We start from the raw sequence: 22,480 nt of genomic DNA on the forward strand, positions 1-22,480 counted from the left end.
TAGTTCCCAGTCTCAAGAGTCGAATCTCCCTGATCTCAAAAGCCGAATCCCCTGAGAATCCCCTCGGCACCCCTTTTTTAGACTCATAGGGGCCTCCTAGCTTTCCCTCCAGAAACGAACCAATCACTTCAAATTTGCCCCTTCTCACGTGGTACACTCTTACCCATTGATCAGCGAGCTGTCAACGTGATCCCCCTCCGACACCTCAACGGTCAAAACCTAATTCCTTGTATACAGTCACTACATGCTTTCCTCGCCGCCTGGCTGGCGCCACCCAGTTAAGTTATTGCGCCGATTAAAAGCGAAGTTTCTACACTAAACGGTGAAATACACCGGACACAAGCACACCCGCTTAAAATCGACAAGTGCGGACAGAAGTACCGCTGCTCAAAACACGGGTGTTCAGGCACCCCGAACTGAAACCCAATCCGTTTGTTAACGACCGGGGTCCGACTCATCTCCACCGAGCCCCTCGGCTGCTCGAAGCCCCCCGCGTGTGGGGGAGGAAGGCGACGTCCCGCTCATGCGCTCCCGCTAGAGTACACCCTGCCGCGGGTCTGCGAGCAAACGCTCAAAAATGCCGACATAAACATAAGCCGACAAAAAAACAATGCCGATGTAGCTATAGAAAGATAAGCTTTTCTAAAGCAAATCTTACTTATTACAAACAAAATCCTTCGCTACTTAACAGGGAGAATAGCCGAAAAGAAAACAGGATGTTTTGTATTACCGGTCACTAGAACCACTAGGAAAACGGGTAAGGCATGTACAAATATACGAAAGACAAAGATCAAGTAATGCAACGTCGAGTAGGCTCTCCGTCGCCTTCCATCGTGTTTTCCTTCTTCTCTTGGGCAGGAGAAAGCTCTTCGTGTTTATTTGTTTTTGTATATCTTTTACACCGTTTCACCCTTTCCAACTTCTTCGGCGCCTCCCGCCACCTGCACAGACATCAAATGCGGGTCCGTACCTTCTCGATTCGCGGGTTCACAACTCGCGTAACAGACGATGTAACCTCGAGCGAGGGGGTCGGATTTTCTTTGTCTTTGATGTGCACTACTGTATTCTAGCACGCTTTTGAGGCACGGCTGAAAAGCACTTGGCGCGAGGCTAAGAGCGTCGTCTTCGAGGGTACGGACGATACTTCTTTTGGTTTACTTGTCTGGGCATGGTGGTCGAGTCCACTCCTCAATTCATAGAGTAAACTGTCAACATAAAAGAAGCCCCCCCCCCCCCCTTCTTTTATGTTTGGGGGGGGGGGGGGGGGGTTAGGCCATCTATAAAAAAAACACGTACAAGGGTGTGATCCTTTATTCTTTTGTGAGACCGATGGCCACCGCTTGTCTCGCTCTCAATGTCCTCCCCTCCCGAAGCCTTGAACGAATATTGGTATGAAAGTGGGAACCGATGAACGATCGATAACCCGTAACCGCCACTTTTTCTCTGACTGGACGAGTTTTCGGTAACGGTCATCTTTTAATGAGATGTTCAAAATCCAGGGTAATAAGGAGAACGGAAACCAAGAGTTTCAGCGCCTACATTGCTTGCCAAAAAACACACACACACACATTGTCAGCAGCAAGAACGACAAACTCTAATCTACGGAAACGCATCAAGGTAAGCTGGGACACCTGCATTCTGCTTTGTCTATATGTTGTAACGTTAGAACCAAGTATGTTTCTTTCCTTATGAATAACAGGTGAAACACCCAAGTTTAAAGGGAGCTTTCGTAGATCGCTTCTTTAGCTCCGAATCTCACAGCGGAGGTAGACGCTGCTACTGAGCATGCGGACCGCTTGCGTTCTCTGCACAATTCCAGCTATCATTTCCGGTCGCAGTAGGCTGGTGGGATGGCGGTTGTGGTTGCAGCTTTCGGTGCCTTGTCAGCTTACAGGTGAACGGAATGCACCTAAACTCTTTCTCTTAAATACATTATTGTATTTTTACACGAACTACCATAATACGGGCGTATGAGAAATGGAAAGTAGTTTTGCAGGACATTTTTGAAAAATATCGAAATTGTTTCTATTGTTTTCTGGATAAGTGTATACGGAAAAAGTAACGTGAAAGTAATTTGTAATGTAACAAGTACAGTAATCCGTTGCTGTTCAGCGAAAGTAAATTCTAACGGTAATTTATTACATTTGAGGCTCGGTAATTTGTAATTGTAATTCATTACACTTTTCAAGTAACTAGCGCAAGTCTGCAGTCAGTCATTAATTAGCGAGCAAGGAATCCTAGCACCTCCGACTGGTGAAACCGCGGAGTGACATCTCGACTGCGCGCGGCTCGTTGTTCATACAGCCCGGACCACCATTCAATCCAGCGAGCACGCGCTTTTCCCCCCGAATTTTCACTACAACGCATACTACGACTACTCGAGCTCTGACGACCGGACACGTCACTCCCGCGAAAAACTTAAAAAGGAAAAAATATATTTACTGTCTTTTTTTTTTTGTACGATTACTGCAGTATTATGTTCCCTTTCCGCGGAAAAAAATTATTACTTTTGTTTTTGTATTATTTACAAAAGCATACATATTTTGTAATAACAGCGTTTGCAATCTCAACGAAATGTCGCAATTTCATTGGTCACATGGCGTCCTGGCTGCCGGGACAATCCCATAAACGGAGATGACCTAGATCTTTGATCGCTTTTTTAATGAAGAAATCGGCCGCGTATCGTTATGATTTATGCATTTCGAGGATGCTTAGAGCCCGCAGAGGGAGTTATCGCCATACTTGGGCGATCACAGAAACCTTCTCAGGGAACCACTAACTTTCTTCAAAACCTTATTTTTATGCTTCTTAATTCTTATGCACAGTAAGATATTGTAGCGGTGTATAGGAAAACATACGTTGTAATATTTTGCTTGTATAACCGTAAGGAGGCTCCTCTTGTGCGCGTCTTGTGTTTCAGCACAATTTATAAAGGAATGACAACGCTACTTGCACACAAAATTAATAACCCTATAGTCTTTTACATTTGCTGTTTCACTTGATAACTGGATACTAATATTATGTAAGATTGTTACGGTGCAGTGAGGTCACAGAAGTCGTTTGTTGGACTGGCTGCAGCGGGAGAGGAAAGAAAAAGAAGCTCATTTTTTAGGAAGTTCGAGTGGTAAACTAAACCCCGAGTTAAACAAATTGGCACAAGCGATCTGCTAAGCCTTGTTTCTTTCTAAAGTTTGCAAGAAGGGAGAATCGCCGTCAGCCTCTCGTATACGCAAGGCCGATTCGGATCACAGACTGTTGCGAGGGGAAGCCGTATAACTTCACCGCTGACGTCAATAATAACTGCTTTCAAAATTGCCCACCGCACCACCCATAAATCGCACAATGCACCTTTTCCGAGAAGCGTTCTGCGCACGCGCGAACGCCCGATGCCAAGCGGCGGAAGTCGGAACGAAAAATCGAGGAAATTCGGAAGGAGGCTGTATATCAGCGAGTAGAACACGTAACTGCAGCATATATATAATTGTGTTACACAAAAAAAAGAACGTCGACGGAAAGGAAAACACGACGTTTGGGTGAACGCCACGGATGCCCCTCTTTAGAGTCGCGTTGGGCAGGCGCCGCTGCTCAGAAAGCGAAGAAACTGGTAGCGTAGCTCCCATTATCGATTGGTAGCGCGGGTAGGTCACTTCCTCGATTTTTAGTTCGTGCAGCCACCACCTGGTGCCGTCGGTATGTGGAAAAGGTACATTCATAAAACGACTAACGTTGTTCCGATTTTTCTTAGATAATCTTGAACGCTTGGGGACTTATTTCGGCTATCGGGCACATTGCTCTCTTTTAAATACATATTTTTATTTTACAGATAAAATGCGTCGATTTTTTTCTTAAATCGGACCCCTTCAGTTTCTAGGAAAAGCATTCACAAATGCTGGGTGAGGTACAAAAAAAGACTACCCCCCCCCCCCCTTTTTTTTTTTTCTTTTGTATACACATCGTGCCTGCCAAGTGGTTACGAAGTTCAAATACTAAGGGTAAAAGCGGCCTTCTAAAAATTGTGTTCATGTTTCGTTCTTTTTTTTCTTTTCTTTTTTTTGTCTTTGCGAATATTGCATTGCAACATTTGTCAAAGAAAAACGTAAAAAGCACATTGATTTCAGAAAAAAAAAAAAAAAAAAAAAACATCACTGCTGCCTGTGAAGGAGTAGCCTTCTGAAATACTTGTTCATGTTTTTTGTTTTGCTTTTGTACGTGCGAGCACTGTGTTTGGAGTCGGACAAAGAAAACTAAGGCACATTTATTGCCGAAACATCCCACAGCTGCCTGTGATTGGTGAAAGGCGTGGTGACGACAACACTGGAATTTGGGAGCTGTTGTTACTGCTCCGCCTGAAAAGCAGGCAACGTTTTACCTTGTTCTGTACCGCAAACAAAAACAAAATAAAATCAAGCACCACCTAATTTCTTTTTTTGTACAAACCACGTTAAACTCTGGCCTTCAGGCAGCGAAAAAAAAAAAAAAAATCTGGAGACGATTTACAAAAATAAAAAAAGTTTAAATCGGAGGTGGGCAAACTGCGACTCGCAGCACCTTGGTTAGCCCCCCCCCCCCCCCCCCCTCCCCCCCACCCCTTTTCTCCTATCCCCCCTGCAAGATTACACAAAAATAAAAAATTAAACAAAGCTTGCGTTTTTGGGAGTTTTGTGCCATAACACGTACAGGAGTGAGGCCATCTTCTCAACCATAAAGTCGGTAAAATCCAGACTGGTACGTAACGGTTACAAGTATTGTATTACTTTTAATCGATTACATTTTACAGTAATTTTGTAACGCTTCAATTACTTCCTTTAACGAGTAACGATCCTTGTAATTTAATTACTTTTTTTGCTGTAATTGATTTCAAAATTACCCATTACAATTTTCCTCAACCTCTTTTATTATTTTTTTTTGTGGTTGGGGAGAGGGGGGGGGGGGGGGGGGGGGAGAGGTTAGATGTGCTGTCTCTGGGCAACGGTCAATTTTTTTTTTTTTTTTTTTTTGTCGAAACCACTAAGCCTTTTTCAAGGATTAGTAGGCCACTTCACTACGCTTCGTTTCCTGTGTACATTATTTTTTTTGGTACACCGGAGACTACGTACGGGTATGAAAAATGTCTTTATCCAGCCTCTTGTAAATAATGCATTTAAACAGCGCCATTTTTTAAAGGAATTATGTGTGTTGGCATCATTCACTCGGCTCTAAGCAAAAATAGTCAAGGCTTTCTTTTTTCCGAACAACTGAGCGCGAGACTCCAAGGATTATGTTACCGTAATAAAAAAAAGTGGAATGAAAAGTAACGTGGGAAGTAATCGATTACTTTAGAGTAATTTTTCGATTACTTTTTTGAGGCTGTAATTGTAATTGTAATCGGTTACTTTTTACAGTGAAGTAATTGTAATAGTAATCGGTTACTTTTTTTCAGTAACGTGTACAAGTCAAAATCAATGCCCTCACGTACCCCCCATGAGCAAACACCTTTGAGCTGCTCGGGATAGCAACGATTTCCCTTGAGTCAAACTTCAAAGTGCCCGTTCAACAAATAAAACACAAAAAGGTAATAAGAACATGATGAGCAATTATTTAATGAGAGGGATTTGGTGTGATCCCCAAAACTAAAATAAAGGCCACGCCCCTTTTTTACTGCGGCTCTTCACTTACGATGGTTCTTTCTTGTGGCACACTGCTTAGGTCCGCCTGACTATCCGGCTCTAGTTGCTTCTACAACGTTTGTTGATGACGCCACGCGCATGTGCCAGTTTTTCAGAGTGCTAATGCAGCTGGCATGCAAATCACTTCACCAGTGTGTTATGGCCAAAGGTCTGGTTCCAGTTATATCTGGCGAAAACTTTTTGTAAGCAACGCCAACATGAAATATTGGGGAAAGCAAAATTATTTGCGACCTTCGTGTTGACATCGATAACACCTTACAACATCAAGAGACGTGCTATTTGCGATTCCTTTAATTGAATAATTAACTGGCTCCTAATCCTTACAAGTTTTCAGTAAAAATTATCGCATTGACAGCTGTTGATGTCAACAGACATGCACACATACATCATGATGACACTGAAGAAGACCGTTCGGTCGAAACGTTGCTCACATCAATTTAGACGTTTTCCAAGTCGATATATAAATTCAACACACCACCCTTTCATAAGAAGTGAGAGCGTGCAGGCGAGCGCGTTCAAAAACGACATGCTTGTGTAAACCCTAAAATATAAGAAAAAGGACAAAAAATAACAATAATCTTGACCGCTTTTTTTTTTTCGATTTTTAATTGTATGAGTCGAATAAGTTTTGCTTTCGAACTACCAGCGAAATCTCTTGAAAGCTCTCAGCTTGAGGGGCATCATTTACACCATTAAAATGAATCAGTGGACCATATTCGCAGCATTTATCAATTTATATAATTTTTTTATTTATTTTAATCGCGAAGCAGGTATTTTACTTGAATTTTTTACGCGCTGCGCGCGCTGCTTGTCAAACCAAAACTTCCAAAACCCAAGCATTCTGATGCGACTTCCGCCGGCAATGAACGATCCACTCCGCGCCGTCCGCGCTGCCAGATGCCGCTTCGGGCGCTTTAACATTTTGTTTGTTTGGTTGGATGCGTGCATTTGCGTGCGTGAGGCCCGCCGAGGTTTAGCGGTCTGTGTGGCACTATCTATCTTCCAGAAAAGCTGCGTGGCTCATCAGTCCGCCATCCCATCGCTTGTCAGCTATGGTAGAGCTGACCGGAGGCGGACCCGAAGGACCGATCGAGCACGGCTTCAACAACTGGGTCTTCATAGTCCCTGCCATAATCACTGTAACGTTGATCAGTAAGTCGTCACATCTCGCACCGATATCCCATTGGAGACGAGGCAGCCACTTTTGGTGGGCCATAATGAAGAGGCCGCAGAATCGCGATTGTTTTTGCCCAACCCTGAATTTGACAGGGGCTTGATAAGCCTCAGAGAATAAGAACGTTGCGAGCCGTACCGTACATCTTGCTCTGACGCGGAGCTTAAATCGGATGATGTCTATCCTTCCGATAATTTCCTAGGCCCTGCGAATGTTAAAGTTACTACAGCAAAAAGCGCCGTCTTTACAGCTGCAGAGTCACGAAAGTAACGAGAAGTGTCCGTTAGTTCTCAGAGCTGCCTACGAGGTGAGGAGAAAGCGAACACCGGTGCGGTACGTCAGCAGGCGCGAGCCCAAACCATCGGGTTGGCTGTCTCGACTCGGCGGGACACTCGAAGTCGGCTGAGCCGGCGTGCGTGTGATACCAGCAGGGCAGTCTAGCTGACCCAGTGTCGACTCGGCGACGGGATTGGTGGAGCGATAATCGAGAGAGATCAAACTGGATCGCGACCGTACACGTGGCCTCCTCGGTTCCCCGTCAGCAGCCACGCTGGCCAGGCAAGCTTCCCAGTTTGCGCAACGCGGAGAGTCGAGTGGTGCTCTAGCTCAGTCCCTACACCGCTTCGTCTCGTCAACCCGCACTCGTACTCGACCACCATGGTCCTGTTTGCCATTCTCATTTTCGTGCCCGTTGCTACGATCGGTGAGTGAGCACCGGGTTAACGACCTGGGAGGAATTTTTTTGCTCTTCGTAACATTAAGGCATTTGTAACTTTGGCGCTGCACAGCGGGTCGATCGTCTTGGCATATGGGGACAGGCCGTTGGGTACATCGGTGCACCGTGAAAAGCGGAGGAAGTAAATTTGGGGGGCACTCTAGTAACCCATTTCACAAGAGTAATCGGTGTTTTTTTTTTGTTTTTGCTCCTTGATAATCGGATGCAGAAATCAATGTGTTCTAATTCAGCATACTGGTGCAACTATGCTATCAACATGTGAACATTTAATAAATCCGAAAAGCGGTCAAGCTTGGAGAATATTACTAGCTATTGTTTACTGAAGTCTCGTGAGAACTTACAGGCGGCATTAGAGACAACATAGATATTAGTAGCAAAATGTACTCCTAAATATATCCTACCAAGGCAGTCAAAAATGGAAAAAAAATTAGAACAGCAACTGAGGATTTAATAGCCATGGTTAATTGTTTCCCAAGTGTGGGGGTCATGCACGTCATAATAAAATATTTGTGAGGGAATTTTTTTTTTTTTTTTATATATATATACTTTTACTTTTGAGCAGTGGTCAAGTTGAGTTTACTATCAGGGGACAGTAATTTGTGGTCCATTTAAATATACTGTGATCATCAAGGATTTTTTTTTTTTTTTTTCCATTTCTAGCAATTTTGTATTTTTTTGTGTGTGCAAGACTCGTGTTTGATAGTGGGTACTTATTGGCATAGCCACTTTCCTGGGGCAGAGTAGTGTTCAAAGTGAAAGAAAAAGAACAAATAAAAGCATTGCTTTTTAAAATGCTTACCAATAAAACCGTGTACAAAGTTTGGCTGGCAAGGATGCCATTAACATTTTGAAGAAACATTACCTTGCACACATGTTCTCTCCGACAAATTTAGCACAGAATGCTTACCGACTACAACTTCTACAGAGCTTCCATTATGTTAGCGTGTTAATTACTGTAAACTATACATTTTTCGCAGGCTCAATGTTTCGTGATTTAGGTCAAAGCTGAAGTTTTGGAATAATTTGCGGGTTCTCATTTTTGTGACGCAGTGCGATCTCAATATAGATTACAATGTCTGTACATTCTGCCGGAATTCTTTGCAGGACCTATTTTTTGCAAATTGTAGGCGATTCGCAAAATTTAGGTCCTCACAAAAATTAAGTCATTTACAGTTTGCAGGCCATGGAGTTTAGTAGTCACAAAGCAAAGGTAGCAACTTGCAAACTTTAAGCCCATTATTTAGCAAAAGTGTCGATCTTACAATGAATAAAAGAAAACGAAAAGCGGAGCTTTTCAGTTTCCACCAGTTTGGTTCCAGCTCGTTTAAGCTGCTATTTGTACTTGGAAGGAAAAAAAAAAAATCCACCTGAGGTGCATTGAACTGAGATAAAAGTAGTACGTCCATGCTTGCTTCAAGCGGATCAGGAGTTCCCATATATGCTCGATGCAGGCATTTCCTAGTAAGCACCATCCATGCAATTGTTCATGCTATCTTAAAGAGGATGTGGTGTGGCAATTGTGGTACGAGTGTTTTGCATCTTTATTTTCACAGGAAAGACACAAGTACTGAAAGAATGCTCACGTGTACAACACTAAGTGGCTAAGACACTTGCAGAAAACTACACCGAGCACGACTTTCAAGGGGCCAAGCACGCTAAACAAGGATGGCAGGGCTGGAGTAGCTCGAAATGTAATTATGCAGATCACTGTACTTAGGTGGGGGATAACATTGTAAAGTCTTTCATCTGTTAAGGTTTACCAAATGGGATCACAAGTGGCATCTTCAGAAAAAAATCCGCTGCTAATAACCCTGTGCCCATTATCAGTTTCTTCCTGGCTTAGTCAGCACCAAAGCTAAACTAAATTATGGCTGTTTCACTTTTTTTATTTTTTTTATTTGGCAAATACGAGTCATACAAGAATCATAAGTACAGGCACACAGCTTATATTTTGCTATCATTTGGGTAACTGAAGAAAAGTTTTGAGAAATATGAGCACACTCCAATTTTCTCACTGCTATTCTTACAGGGCACTTAAACAGTGTGTGCTTCATGCCTTTGCAGATGCCCCAGTAACATGCTAAAATTCTGCTTGTAAAGGTTGAGAAAATGGTTCCCAACTTTATGAAATGGTCAGCATTTGCATTTCCACTTGATAATTTTATTATTAGTAGTTCACCTGCCATTTTTGCTAGGCTACCATTGAGATCACTCCCACTGCATCTGTACATGCAGACCAGAGCAAACTCATGCATTGTGACCTGCCTTTTTTTTTTAAACTAAAGTAACGGTTGCCTCACACATGCACAGTACAGTTCGTGGAATCGGGCATTATATGTTGTACTAATAGCCAACCTTCTTATGGATAGTTGTAACAACCGTAAACATTAATAGGACTAAAGAAAACACTTGAGACAGGTATCCTGGCAAACTTTAGATTATGAATAAAAATGGGAAAAGGTACCTTTTTCTGCTTGTCACCCTCCACTCGTTTTGTGCACTTTCTTGGTCTTGGGTTTCACGACTATGGATGTGGAGTTGACATTCCTAAATGTGCTGGTGTACACTAGAGCGACTGTATATGGCAGCTTTTAGCTGCCTATACGGGGCTGGTGGCTTGCTTAGTTCCGATGGCAGCCAGTTACACTAAGAATTGCCAGACACGCTTGGACAGGCTTCAGGCATGGCGGGTTTCTCTTGTCTTTTAGTTGTACTGTGACGCAGATTAAATGAACTGCTTTCCACCAGTTCAATAATCAATACTTGTTTAGAGACCATCACACCATGTCCTGAAACTTTAGTCAACCTTAAGGTTTTTGCTGTGGGCTGCAAACAATGACAATTTTCATGACCACTCGGACATAGGTAGTGGTGCTATGCTATGTCCCCTCCTCTCCTTTCCGCTAAATCTAGTGGTGACGCTAGATTTAGCAGAAAGGGGAAGCTCGGAACAACCTTGGCTATTTCATTGCCCAATTCCTTGGTTCAGCCATCTGTCCATTCATTCATCCATCCGATGGATTCGGTGTGTATATCCCAATACATCCATACATGCTAGCCATCGTACCATTGGATCATATATCGTATGTGCCAACGTTACAAACATGCTACAGTGTATGGGTCGTGCACTTTCATTATTAATTAGAATTTGTTCCGAAAATAAAAAATCTTTGTGTGCAATTCTAGATATTTCACAGTACAGCTATATCTAGTACTTTATAACACATGTAGTACAAACCTAGTTTTCTTGAATTGTAACTCGTCGTACAACTGGCTAAGGTGCTTTCTTAAAATGATGTGGTTACCCGTGAGGTGCTTCGATATATATATATATACTGAAAAACGACTAAAATTTCGCGAAGAGCTAATTTTCGCGAATCACCTACAATTCGCGAAAAATCCAGCCAATATGTGAACGCTACGGAAGCTACACTCGATTCGCGAAAATCAGAATCCGCGAATAATTTCAAATTTTCAGCTTTGGCCCGATTCGCGAAAATTTGAGCCCGCGAAAATGACGTCGTTTACAGTATATTTTTTTATCCTCAGTGCTCCAAAACACAGTCTTTCTGCCCCTATGTTCTCCCAAACTGGAAAATTTTCTACTCCCAAGTTTTACCAAAATGCAAATTTTTCTACTCTAAAAATTGCTCCAAGACTAGTTTGTTTTATCCCACCCCTGTATTGTCCAAATACTGAGCTTGGTCATCATTGTGCACTGGCCAGGCCTCAAAGACCGTGGACTTGTAGACCTTCTTATTCCTCGTAGTAAAACCGATAAAATGCAGCGATGATGCTTGGCTTGCAGGTTTCTTCACTTACAAGCTAGTCCAGAGCTTGCGGGACAAAGAGAAGCGCAAGGAGGAGAAGAAGAAGCAGAAGCAGCAGAAGAAGAAGTCCAAGTGACCGCAGCAGCAGTCATGCTACCTGCCCCAAGCAAGCCACCACTGCCAGCCCTCCTCTGGCAGCCCGGCATATCAATCACCGGAGGAACCCCCCACAACTTATGACCGCTTCACCATGACCCTCGATGTTGTTGGAGGCGCCACATGCAGGCAGTTTGTTCCAGGGGCTATTATCTTCTGCCACAGTGGGGTGGGCATTTGCGTTACATTCCGCTGGGTGAGGGCCACTTTACCAAATGTCTCTGCAAAGAAGGTTCCCCCTTGGTTTTTGACGAGATGTCTCTTAACAGTTTAAACATCTATTTACAAAATAGAGGCGAGGAGAGGAATGAAATATTTATTGTATTTACAAGTTAAAATAAAAAAGCAACTCGTGCGCTCATATCACAGCAGCATTGAAGCTCGACGTTATTCCTCCGGTTTGTACAGCAAAGTGGAAGCGCCGAGAACTTACGTGGCTCACATTGTTGCTCTCTTGTCTGACATTCAGCTACCACGCTTGTTCTTTGGCAAACTGTGGCTATGCAATCGTGCATCATCAAAAGGAAAGAAAAGCTCGGATGACCGAGCCAGAAATAAATCGTACTCAATCAACCTAATCTGCCTCTCTGCTTTCCATACACTATGCAATTTTTGCAAAAACAAGTTAGAAAATAATGGTACTACTAAGATGCAAGAAAAAAAAAACAACAATCACACTTGTGCGCCAGATTTCTTTTGATCATTACACAATGGTAAAACTGCTTCGAAGATACAAATAAAAGTAGCTCTCTGGATATAGTACGCTTAACTTACAAACAGAGTTATGCGAGGTAGATGCATAGTAGCAAACTTTCACAGGCAAGCCAGCTTGCTGGTGAAGTGCCCAACACCTCCATCATGGCAAGCAAGCGTGCAAAGCCCCGCAAGAGGGCTCGGGTTTGAGCCCCTCGCACGAGCCGGAAGTTACTGCGATAAAATTAAAAGCCGCACAACGCCGTAAGGTGCTGACCGCCGATTAGAGGGTACGGAATTCTAGCGTGCCAGGAGGGCCAAAGGCATCTCGATGCCAAACAGCTCTTCCCACGGGGTCCTCAGGCTGTTCAGCAACGAGTGCAGCGAGGCCTTGGTCTCTGTGGCGACGGTCCACGCAGATTCCGTGCCCCTGTCTTCGTCCAGGAATGTCAGCCTCGCTCTTCTGGCATCCTCGTGGAGGTGCTGCAATGTACACGCACGACTTGCTCGGGCCGTTCTACGAGACATGTGTTCTTCGCTTTCGTCCGCTTCCGCGACAAGCTGGTCGGCGCAGCTAAGGTCGCCGATAGGACAAGAATGGCGAGGTGCCTCTCCCAGATGCCCGACCTCCAGCACATGCTCATTCCCTTACGCCGTGCATTGGCTGTACGTGCCCGCTTTGAGGTCATGAGGCGCCAACACGCTATCCAAGGGGGGAAGCTCGTGCTGGAGGCCGGACGACCGAAAAGCCACCCAAATGTTCTCGTTTTGTCCGTGGGTTTGGAAGGAAAAAGCTCTCTTTGCCTTCTTTTTATTCTAGCGTGAACAGCATCATCATTACGGCGTGCGGCCAAATTTTCTTAATTGAAGACATCGTATTACGCAGGCTTTGATTGTGGGAAACGGCAAGAAATGTCTTGTAACAAATCTGTGACACTTTTTTGAGGTTTAGAAATGTCTATTACAGCAGCCAATTCCGAAACGTGCCGATTCTCGTTAAACGGGCACGTGTAGGGAGGTTTTATTTTGGGAAGTGAATCTGAACTCGACGATATGCCACTTGAATATTTCAAAATACCGTTCAAATACCTCATGTAAGTTGTAAAAATCACAAAAAAAAATGTTTTAAAATGTGAAGCGCCTCCCCAATCTCAAATTTTTTGGCCGTCCGTCTGTGTCAGTGCATTCACTGCTCAATTTAGCGGGGAGACTAAATTGGTGTTTAGGTTACATGACATCAATTGATGTCGCGTGACCCAACGTCGCATAATTACACACCAAGCTTCCCCACCAAGGTTGGCGGAAACCCATACACCAATTCAGTTTTTCCGCTCAATTTAGCAGGAAAACTGACGTAATGTGACCAATACAGCAATTCATTTTCCCACTAAATTTTGCAGGAAATTTGATGTCGCCTGACCACTTCACGAGACCTATAGACCAGAAACAAGTTTTCCCGGTAAATTTAGGGGAAAAATTTATGTTGTGACCTGATGTCACCTGATCTACAGCAATTCAGTTTTCCCACCATATTTGATTGGGAAATTAATGTCCCGTGGCTTGTACACCAATTTAGTTTCCCCACTAAATTGAGCGAGTGAATTGACACCATGTGACCTGTGCACCCAGTTTGCCTGCTCATTCGAGAGAGAAATTTATAAAACGAAAAGTTCCCCTTCACTCCTCGAAATGACGGTTTAACGGAGAGCTTTAGAATAGGGGGTCCAAAAGAAATAGGGGCTCACCACAGCACATGCGCCAAACCCTAATTGTGTTTCGGGTTAGCCCCTAATGCGAAATTCAAGAAATGGCATGAGGCTCCTATTAACCCTTTGTGGTCATCTGTAGGGTATCTGCCGACAAATAAATATTCCTGTTCTGGACAAGCACTGGGGCCCGACAGCCCCTTTCTTCTTTGCGGTCAAGCGTCGGGTGCCTCCCGACAATTTCAACTTGCACCATCTCGTCACGTATGTAAACTATGCATACCTAGTTTTTTGTCTCTCCAACCAATGCCGTCAGAGGCGCGACATTTTTTTTTGCTAGATGCATGCGAGCGGAGGGGGGAGGGTATTTTGCGTGCGTTTTTTGGTGTTTAACATGGCAGCCTCCACTCCGTTCACGTCTTACGGACTGTGTAGTCTGCAGTGAGAGGAATTGAAGGGCAAAGACGTGCAACTGATTCCTACTGTAAAACCTGGACTTGACACCCTGGCTTGCACCCCGGCATTTGCTTTGAAAAGTACCATACGCTGCACAAATACCGCTAGTATAGTTATAGTTCAAATGAAAACATTTTCAAGAATGCAGAGTTGATTCAAATATAACATTGATTGCAGTATATTAAAGAGTTGAATTTGAAGTCACTCGTTTTGATCATTTTTTTTTGCTTAAACTGATCTGACCAGAGGTGCCTACAAGAGGAAAGCTCACATGACCCCGAAAGGTTAATACCGTGCAATGGAGTTTGCCCTCACAAGTCATGCCACCTGGTGCACAACTTCCGCAACAATAGGAAGTCTGTTTCGTCATTTATGCCGTTGAAGTTACTCTACTTGCGTTGGCATAGTGCGCAACAACACAAGCATACAAACACCTTTTTCTTTTCTTTTTTTTCTTACAGTCTGTTATTAAAACTATTTATGTTGCATCCTAACGTGTAAAACAGGGAAGGCTACAAGCACAAGGTCCTTGCTTTTTGTACAGGGGGAAGGGGGGTGGGGGCACGTGGTAACAATGATGTTTGGAGATAAAATGCTGCATTTTGTACATATTTTATCTATTTCCTCAGCTCTAGCGATCACGTAATTGATACTGAGCTTCGGTGATTAATTTTTCTCGTAGCGCTCAATCAAAACTGAATTTGTGGCTGTGTGGCTTTGGAGAAACGGGATGTACAGCAAAGAGGCCTTACCTCTATGCTGTACTCCCCGTTTACTAAAAACCAGAAATAAATTAAAAAAAAATTTTTTTAAGAGAACATTAGCCACACATTAGAATGTTCTGGCGTACAGCCGGCAGAAAAAATAAGTAAGGCGGGTACAATTTTGCCTTTAATTTATTCAAGATACCGAAATAACATTCCGACTCGGATACGCTGTCTTTGTGGCACTTGATATTGTTATCAGGTGAGGAGTTCCACAGTGTTAGTCGCAAATTTGCCAAGTTGATATTTGTTGTTTCGCCAATGCTGACTACAAATTTGTTAAAACAATTTGAAGCGCTTTACTTGTAGTCAAATTTAAAGCCGATACATTGTGACAGTATAGTATGCATATCTATCTAAATGGTGCGTAAATTAGGTAGCTAAAATACCGCCAAACAGCTTAAAGACACGTCTGTAAAAATATGCAATGTATATATTTTGAATTATTAATAACACAATAACACGGCCAACCCCTGGTCTGCAGCCTTATGTTCCGTTAAACCAAAAGGTTTCACACCATCTTAATCTTTAATTTTCTAGTCACGTTGGGGCCCCCCATTTCTTAGGGGAACCCAAACATTGGGGCCCCCTATTCTAAAACTCTCTAATGTCTTATAAATAATTTTCAATGATTGCCCCTTAAATGTTGTATTTCAAGCATTATAGGACTTTGGGGAAAAAGGCCGCTGCCACGTTTCCTTATAGGTTAAAATTCAAGCTCTTTCAATACATGGCGCACTTTAATAGTATTTATCTTACAAAAATTATGTAGTATAACAACGTAGGACTCCACCATAGCAATGTGGCAGAGTCCCAGTGATTGGGATTTTTACTGTCTTTATTTTTTATTACTGTTATTACTGCTGTTACATTTACTGCTATACTGTTACTACTAATATTACATTTGGTTACTGTATTACTGTTGATATTGATAGATTATCTTCGATTAAGTCGTAGATATTATTTTTCGGTGCTAGGATTGCTTTTTGTTTAGAACTGTTGTGTTTATAATTAGCATGTATGACACTGTATCACCCCACTCCTGCCTTGTCCCTATATTGGGCTGGCGGTATTGATAAATAAATAAAAAAAAAAATTGCCATGTGTCTTGAGCAAAAGTGCGACCAACTTTTGACACAAGGCTGGAAAACTCATTCTGATTACATTGTGCCGTCCGTAAACTTTTGTTTTTCTCTGGCATTCGATCAACTTGCGCACCATAACAACATCTGTGCACAAATGGATAGATTATTTTTGGTGCCCTTTACGATTTCATCGGATGATTTGTCTAGGAGCTCTGGCCCAGAGCTGGCGCCTGGCCTTCGGCCTGAAGTTTGGCGTTGCACAAGTGTTTGGGTAGAGTATGAGGTCATCTCCTTACTTGTATCCTTCCTAATAAAAAAAATGAACAAAAAATACCTAGAGAAAGTTTTCAGGCCAACTTACGACAGCTGTGAGGTTGCTGATCTTCTGGTCGATTAAAGGCTCGTAGCGCACCATCCCGCACTTGATGGCGCCCTTTGGAGACTTTAAATAGTGGACCCGGCTCACATGGATATCGCACCTTGTCACTACCAAGGCCACCGACTCGGGATGCACTGATCCAGCTGTATCTGAAAGGCCAGTTAGAACATCTCGAGTACACAACTGCACTCTAACCTAGCCACGGCCCTTTTTAAACATGCAAAAACGTAATACTTAAAGCAGAAAAATAGAAGCCAGGAAGGAACAAACTGCCTCTCTATTTCTCCTTTCCATTCTAAAAAGGAGGATCATCTATTACCCGACCAGAAAGAAAGAAATTTTCTCTCCTTCCTGGGGGAGTTGAGCTCCCCAGGCCAACAGCTCCTAGGGAGCAAGGCCATAAGACTGGGTTTTCCATGTCAGCTAGAACAGGTATGGTATACCAGGAACACGTCTCCCACTGGTGTGTTTAGTGTCCTATCCCGCCCGTACATCAAAAGTGGTTCCGAAGTGGCAACAAACGACGTCGCAGAGGCCGAGCCTCGTGCTGTCTGATGTCGCGATCCTGGTGGTGGGTGCAAGAAGTGCCGGCAAAAAAGATGAGTGAATGCGAGTGTCGCTGTCATTGCAGTGCCCCAACTAATGGCTGCCGAAGCTTCCGTGGAGTGCCACACTAGAGATTGATCTGCAGCAGAATGGGCATCTGCCATGTCCACCCTCGCTGCTGTGTCCCAAACAGGTGATAACCACTGGGGGCCAGATCAGTCTGTACACATGCACAATGAATTGCCCGACAGGTCGTAAGATGTATCAGAAAGACGGCTGATCCTGACCAGACGTCGTCCAATCACGGCCTCACGTTAATGCACGCATTGCCATGCTGCGACATGAGCCCTCTCGTGTTGCAGTATGAAAACAGTAAACCACGACAGGCTCAATGGTGAACACGATTAGCTTCCAAAACCACCCCTGATGCTACTAAAGAATACTGCTCCACACCTGCCAACCTAGCAACATAAAAATTCGGGAGACCGCCGCACGGGGGGGGAGGTGAAACATTATTATTATTTTTTTTGTTTGACAAGAAACCCCGTAAAGAGGCACTCTGCGTGAATCCCACTGTTTTCGCAGTTGTTTTGGAGTAAACTGTTGGTGGTGCCTTGCCCTTCTACGGCACGAGCATGGTTCTGATGCTTTCGTGAAGCAATGTGCATTTTGATGTCAAGCTTGCCGCCGTGCGAAAAGCTCACACATCACAGGCACACATGGTACAGAATCCATACTTGTCAGCTTTCCGTGAAGTGACAAAGCACGGAAACTCAGTCGCGTATGATCTCAGAAATACTTGCAAGTACTTCTTCTTGGCTTTTGAAAGTGCCATCGATCGTTCCAACAGATCAGTGGTTCCAACTAAACTCGGGGAAACACAAAGAGTAGTTCGGCATTCCGCGCCTCACTCGACGACTTGACAAAGCCAACTGAAGCCTAGCGCACCCGTGGTCATATAAGCCGTGTTCCAAAATGCGCTCTAACTTCAGGAGTAGAGGTTTCGTACCTTGGCGTTTGAAAATCTATCCTCGTTTTACGCTACTGCTCTGAGTTGTCACGTGGTAATCCGCCGGAGTAACCTAAACCTACTCTCGAGTAACTCGCAATGAAAAAAAAAGAAACCTACGGCGGATACTTTTCGGGAGATTTGAGGTCGCGTCCGTACAATCGGGAGATGTGATCAAAATTCAGGAGGCTCCCGGACGATTCGGGAGAGTTGGCAGGTATGCTGCTCAAAGAAGCAGGTACGTCCATCTCACCAGAAAGTGTTAAATAAAACATTAAATATTACATTGCCACCTTCCAATTCGTAACTTTAGAGGGAATGCAGAACATCAAGAGTGCACCGGAGGATGCTTGTCCCCAGAAAATAGATCGCCCAATCCTTCCCACGTCCTCAAATACGGTTCCTGGATTTTCGCCTGGCAACGTCTTAAAAGAGCCATGCTGTTGCCTGCCACGATCCTGGCGGTGTCGCAGGTCTCTCTGCAACCAGACGGTCAACAAAAAAAAACACTATTGTTGGTTGTCTATGAACTGCGATAGCATTCGTCTAGGACAACCTCAAGGACGTCGAAAAAAACGTTCTAGAGGAGGACACTAAAGACAACCTCTAGGGCGATCTCAAGGACGACCTCAAGGGTCATGTCTAGAACAACCTCTAGGACAATCTTAAGGATGACCTCTAAAACAACCTCAGATGACGTCGAGGGCGACGCTTTGAGGACGATGTTTTGGACGACCTCTAGGGCAATCTCAAAGACCTCCAGAACGATGTTGAGGAAGATGTCCTAGAGGATAACATCAAAGACGACCTCTAGGACGATGTTGAGGACGACATTTAAGACGACCTCAAGGATGACCTCTAAAACAACGTTTTGAGGACGACGTCAAGGTCGTCAGGTCCTTCGAAGGGGGTGCAAATGTGAAGGAGTGAGAATGTAAGCTGAGACGGTTTACTGCATATACCTACTGCGCATTAGGAAGCCAGAAGGTCCAAGAAATCCAAGGGGGTAGCTAAAGAGTGCTATCGCATTAAAACCAAATTAAACTGCTGACAGCACCACACGCCAGTCCCCGTGACAAAACTTGTTGCCACTCCGGGACCACTTACAATGTGTGACTGCGATAGGACGGCAAATACGCCACTAAAAGACGCTTTCCAGGCACCATACTCACCGGCGTCTCTGTCCCAGAAGCCCAAGACGTAAAGGACCACCTCGTCTTCGCCGGCGCCGGGGGGAGACCGGCGTCCCTCGGGACGGCTGACCACTTCCCTCTCTAGCTGGGCCAGGCTCTCACTCACGTCCATCTCCACCAGGGGCGGATTCGGCACCCTTTGCTGGAGGACACCTGAGAGCAGGCACAGAGAAGCATGTCTTAGCACGTGGGTTCTCGGAACAGGTTCCTGGAAACCAGCGCCGGTTCGCCGGCAGACACGGGTATCTCTCCCGGTGGTTCAAATGGCTGCAGAAGGAATTTTGAGGTCGCGTGACCGGCTTTGTGCGGAGAAAGTGCTTGGCGTTCCAGCCGACCTTGCTCGGCACACTTAAACCCTTGCCCGTCATTTTATATATTTCTCGCTTATTGTCACCTTCCTCAGAAATAACTTTACATGCCGCTCATAAGTACACAAACACAATTCGTTTTGCTTACATTTTGAGCCTGTTTCTCGTTCTTTCTGTACGCATAATCGGACCCAATTAACCGAAGCGAGGACGGACCTATGAAGGCCATTTATTCGGAACGCCAGGTACTTGCAGTTTTTCGTCCAAACGGAAACCGGTCACATGACTTCAAAATTCTTCTCAGAGCTTTCGTAATCGCCAGGAGGGATACCTGCATACACCCGTCAACCGGCCCACGGGGTTCCTCAGAACACCTTCGGCGGTTCCCCGACCTCCTAAATTTCCTCGGCCGTACCTTGGTGTGCTTCCAGTTCAAGTACTGTTTTAGCAGATCTGAGCCACCCATTGGTGCATATCTATGGGCCAGACATTCCTTCTTACCTGCATTCTTGCTTACAATGTCTGTAAGCTTCTGTGCCACTCTGCGACTGCCATTCGAGAAAGATGGGGGTTCTTTGAGATTGGAAAGCCTGAGAGCCCGCTTTAACAAAACAGAGTGCAGCCGACAAGTCCGTAATTCTGGATTTTTCATATCGCCCACTGGAGGCTAGGGGGCACAGTGGGGTACAGAAGGGGAGGCAGGTGCTGGATAGGTGTTTCGCATAGGCGCAAAGGCATTCCGCATAGGCGCAGAATGAGTATGAGTCCCAGCCGAATGCCAACGAAGCACTTGTGTCCATTTCTTGCTGGCCTAAATTCAGTTGCCCTCATCCCATTCGTGGTAAACTATGCAAAGAAGAAACAACTCCCTCATAGTTGTTGCTCTTTTGAGCACAATAGTTACAGAAATATTACGAGTCTTAAAATATGTGTGGTGTGGCTAGTTCGCAAAAATTTGAGATTGCAAAAATGAGGGGTCTTAATGTAACTAAAGCAAGGGTGCAGGCGAGCTGGTTCAATACTGACATGGTAACCCTGGAACTGGGGAAAAGAAGGGACGTAGGACAGACACAAAACTCCAAACACAGCTAAAATTTTATTTCACCGTCACGTCCCTAAACAGAACTACGAGCAAGCGACACAGACATAAAAGGTTTAAAAAACAAAGAGTTTACGGACGGCCAAGCAAAGCAGACACGAAAGGTTTGACAACAAAGAACCGCAGAACGAGACATGATATCAGTAGGCACACTTCTAACAAAGAAACATTGGAAGGAGGATGCAAGAGATAGGTAACCAGGCACACCTCTAGAAAGACCACGCAACGCAGTCACAAAAGGTTTGACTACAAAGAAACTCTGAACGAGGACACATGATACCAATAGGCACACTTCTAACAAACAACCGTCAAAGGTAGCGTGTGTCTGCTCCGCTTGGCCGTACAACGGTTCTTTGTTGTCAGACCTTTTATGTCTGTGTCGCTTGGTCATAGGTCTATTTAAGGAAGTGACGGTGAAATAAAATTTTAGTTGTGTTTGGAGTTTTTTGTCTGTCTTATGTCCCTTCTTTTCCCTGGCTCCAGGGTTACCATGTCAGGGTCTTAATGCAACCACCAGCCTAATGACTGGTGGCGGCTTCACACCTGCTACCATTTAAGAGGGCGCGGTACCTCTATTTATTCGTCCGTTTCAGCCACCAGATGGCGCGCGGCTCGAAACGCGGTTGAACGCGCAACTTCTAGATGGCGCCAGTATCGAGGTGTGAAAAGGCCCGCGTTATCCACTGCGTGAAATAGATCCCGAAATGTGCCGTGTTCTCCCGGCGGAGGAAGTTTCTCCCTCCCTCGCGCGCGCTTGGTATGTACGCGCGGTGGCCGAGTCCGGCCTCTGCGCTGTGTGATGCAGTGGGTGGCGCTCGTTTCTGTTCGGAGGTAGGAATAAAAATGCCGGTCCCCTTTTTTACGATGCTCGTTTCTATAGCTTGTTTTTCTTTTTTTTTCTTTTTTTTTATCTCAAGTGACCTACAGTACCGCCTGTTCGAAATCGTCCTTTGCGGTGAGCGATTGAGAGTCAGGTTAGCATTTTATTTGGGTCAGCACTACACGTTCAATGGAGACCTCGGGCGGCGATGTAAATATGCATTGCTCCCCAAAGTGTGTCCAAGGTGCGCAATGACAATTGGAAAGGGTATTGAAGGCGCGCGACCGTTGGTTGGTAAAATACGTGCGTTAGATTCACTTATTCAGTCTAATCATTTTTGCCAACGTCTTTTATCTGTTTCGACAAATGAAATGGTCGAGTCTATTGATAACCTTAGCTAGATTGGACGTACGGAGTGTCCGGGCTTTAAATAAATTTGCTTCGTTTATGTGAATGAATAATTGTTTTCTCTTTTCCGTGCTCGGTGCTATGCAAAAATCGCTGAGATGTTATGGTAGTTCAGTGTGGCGGCGATTTGCACGCTGACTCGCTATTGCATTCGTTGTGCACAATATGTGTTCAGATGGAATGTGCCAGATCGTATTTCCGATCGATATGATAGATTTACTTTGCTACAGTGTTAATTATATTTTCCTGATTTAAACTGGTTCGTCCCTGATCTGAGCCTAAGTTCAAATTCGAAGGGTAGACAGACTTAAAGCGTCGTAACAGCCATAATGCGCAGAAAGAAATTAGTGCCATGAAAGAAAAACAAAAGGATACGAGGTGGCTCAGTGTTATAGAAGTAATGAGTGTGCAAAAGATGCCATCGTACGTGTTTTTTTTTTAATTCTCCGCATCGCTGGGAAACGCTCAAGGTACCAGCAAAGACAGCGAGCTGGCGTGAAATTTCCATCGAG

The 22,480-nt window shown here is 44.5% G+C and overlaps 1 protein-coding gene across 5 annotated transcripts in view; it reads right to left on the reverse strand.

The window, feature by feature from the left end:
* Positions 1-11,802: 11,802 nt before the first annotated feature.
* LOC8043826 (serine/threonine-protein kinase 11-interacting protein) overlaps positions 11,803-22,480 on the reverse strand; it is an 85,624-nt gene continuing 74,946 nt past the window's right edge. For 4 of the 5 annotated variants that reach the window (XM_029990645.3, XM_029990642.4, XM_029990643.3 and 1 more), the window contains exons 22-24: positions 19,313-19,486; positions 16,568-16,734; positions 11,803-12,678 (exon numbers count right to left, since the gene is read on the reverse strand). In XM_029990645.3, the coding sequence (XP_029846505.2) occupies positions 12,496-12,678; positions 16,568-16,734; positions 19,313-19,486 (524 nt within the window). In that variant the 3' untranslated portion in view covers positions 11,803-12,495. The remainder of the gene's footprint in view (positions 12,679-16,567; positions 16,735-19,312; positions 19,487-22,480) is intronic. The other variant, XM_029990644.4, reaches the window with a different exon arrangement.

This window comes from Ixodes scapularis, unplaced genomic scaffold (assembly GCF_016920785.2).
Source record: "Ixodes scapularis isolate PalLabHiFi unplaced genomic scaffold, ASM1692078v2 PGA_scaffold0__279_contigs__length_252992795, whole genome shotgun sequence".
NCBI classification, from domain to species: Eukaryota; Metazoa; Arthropoda; class Arachnida; order Ixodida; family Ixodidae; genus Ixodes; species Ixodes scapularis.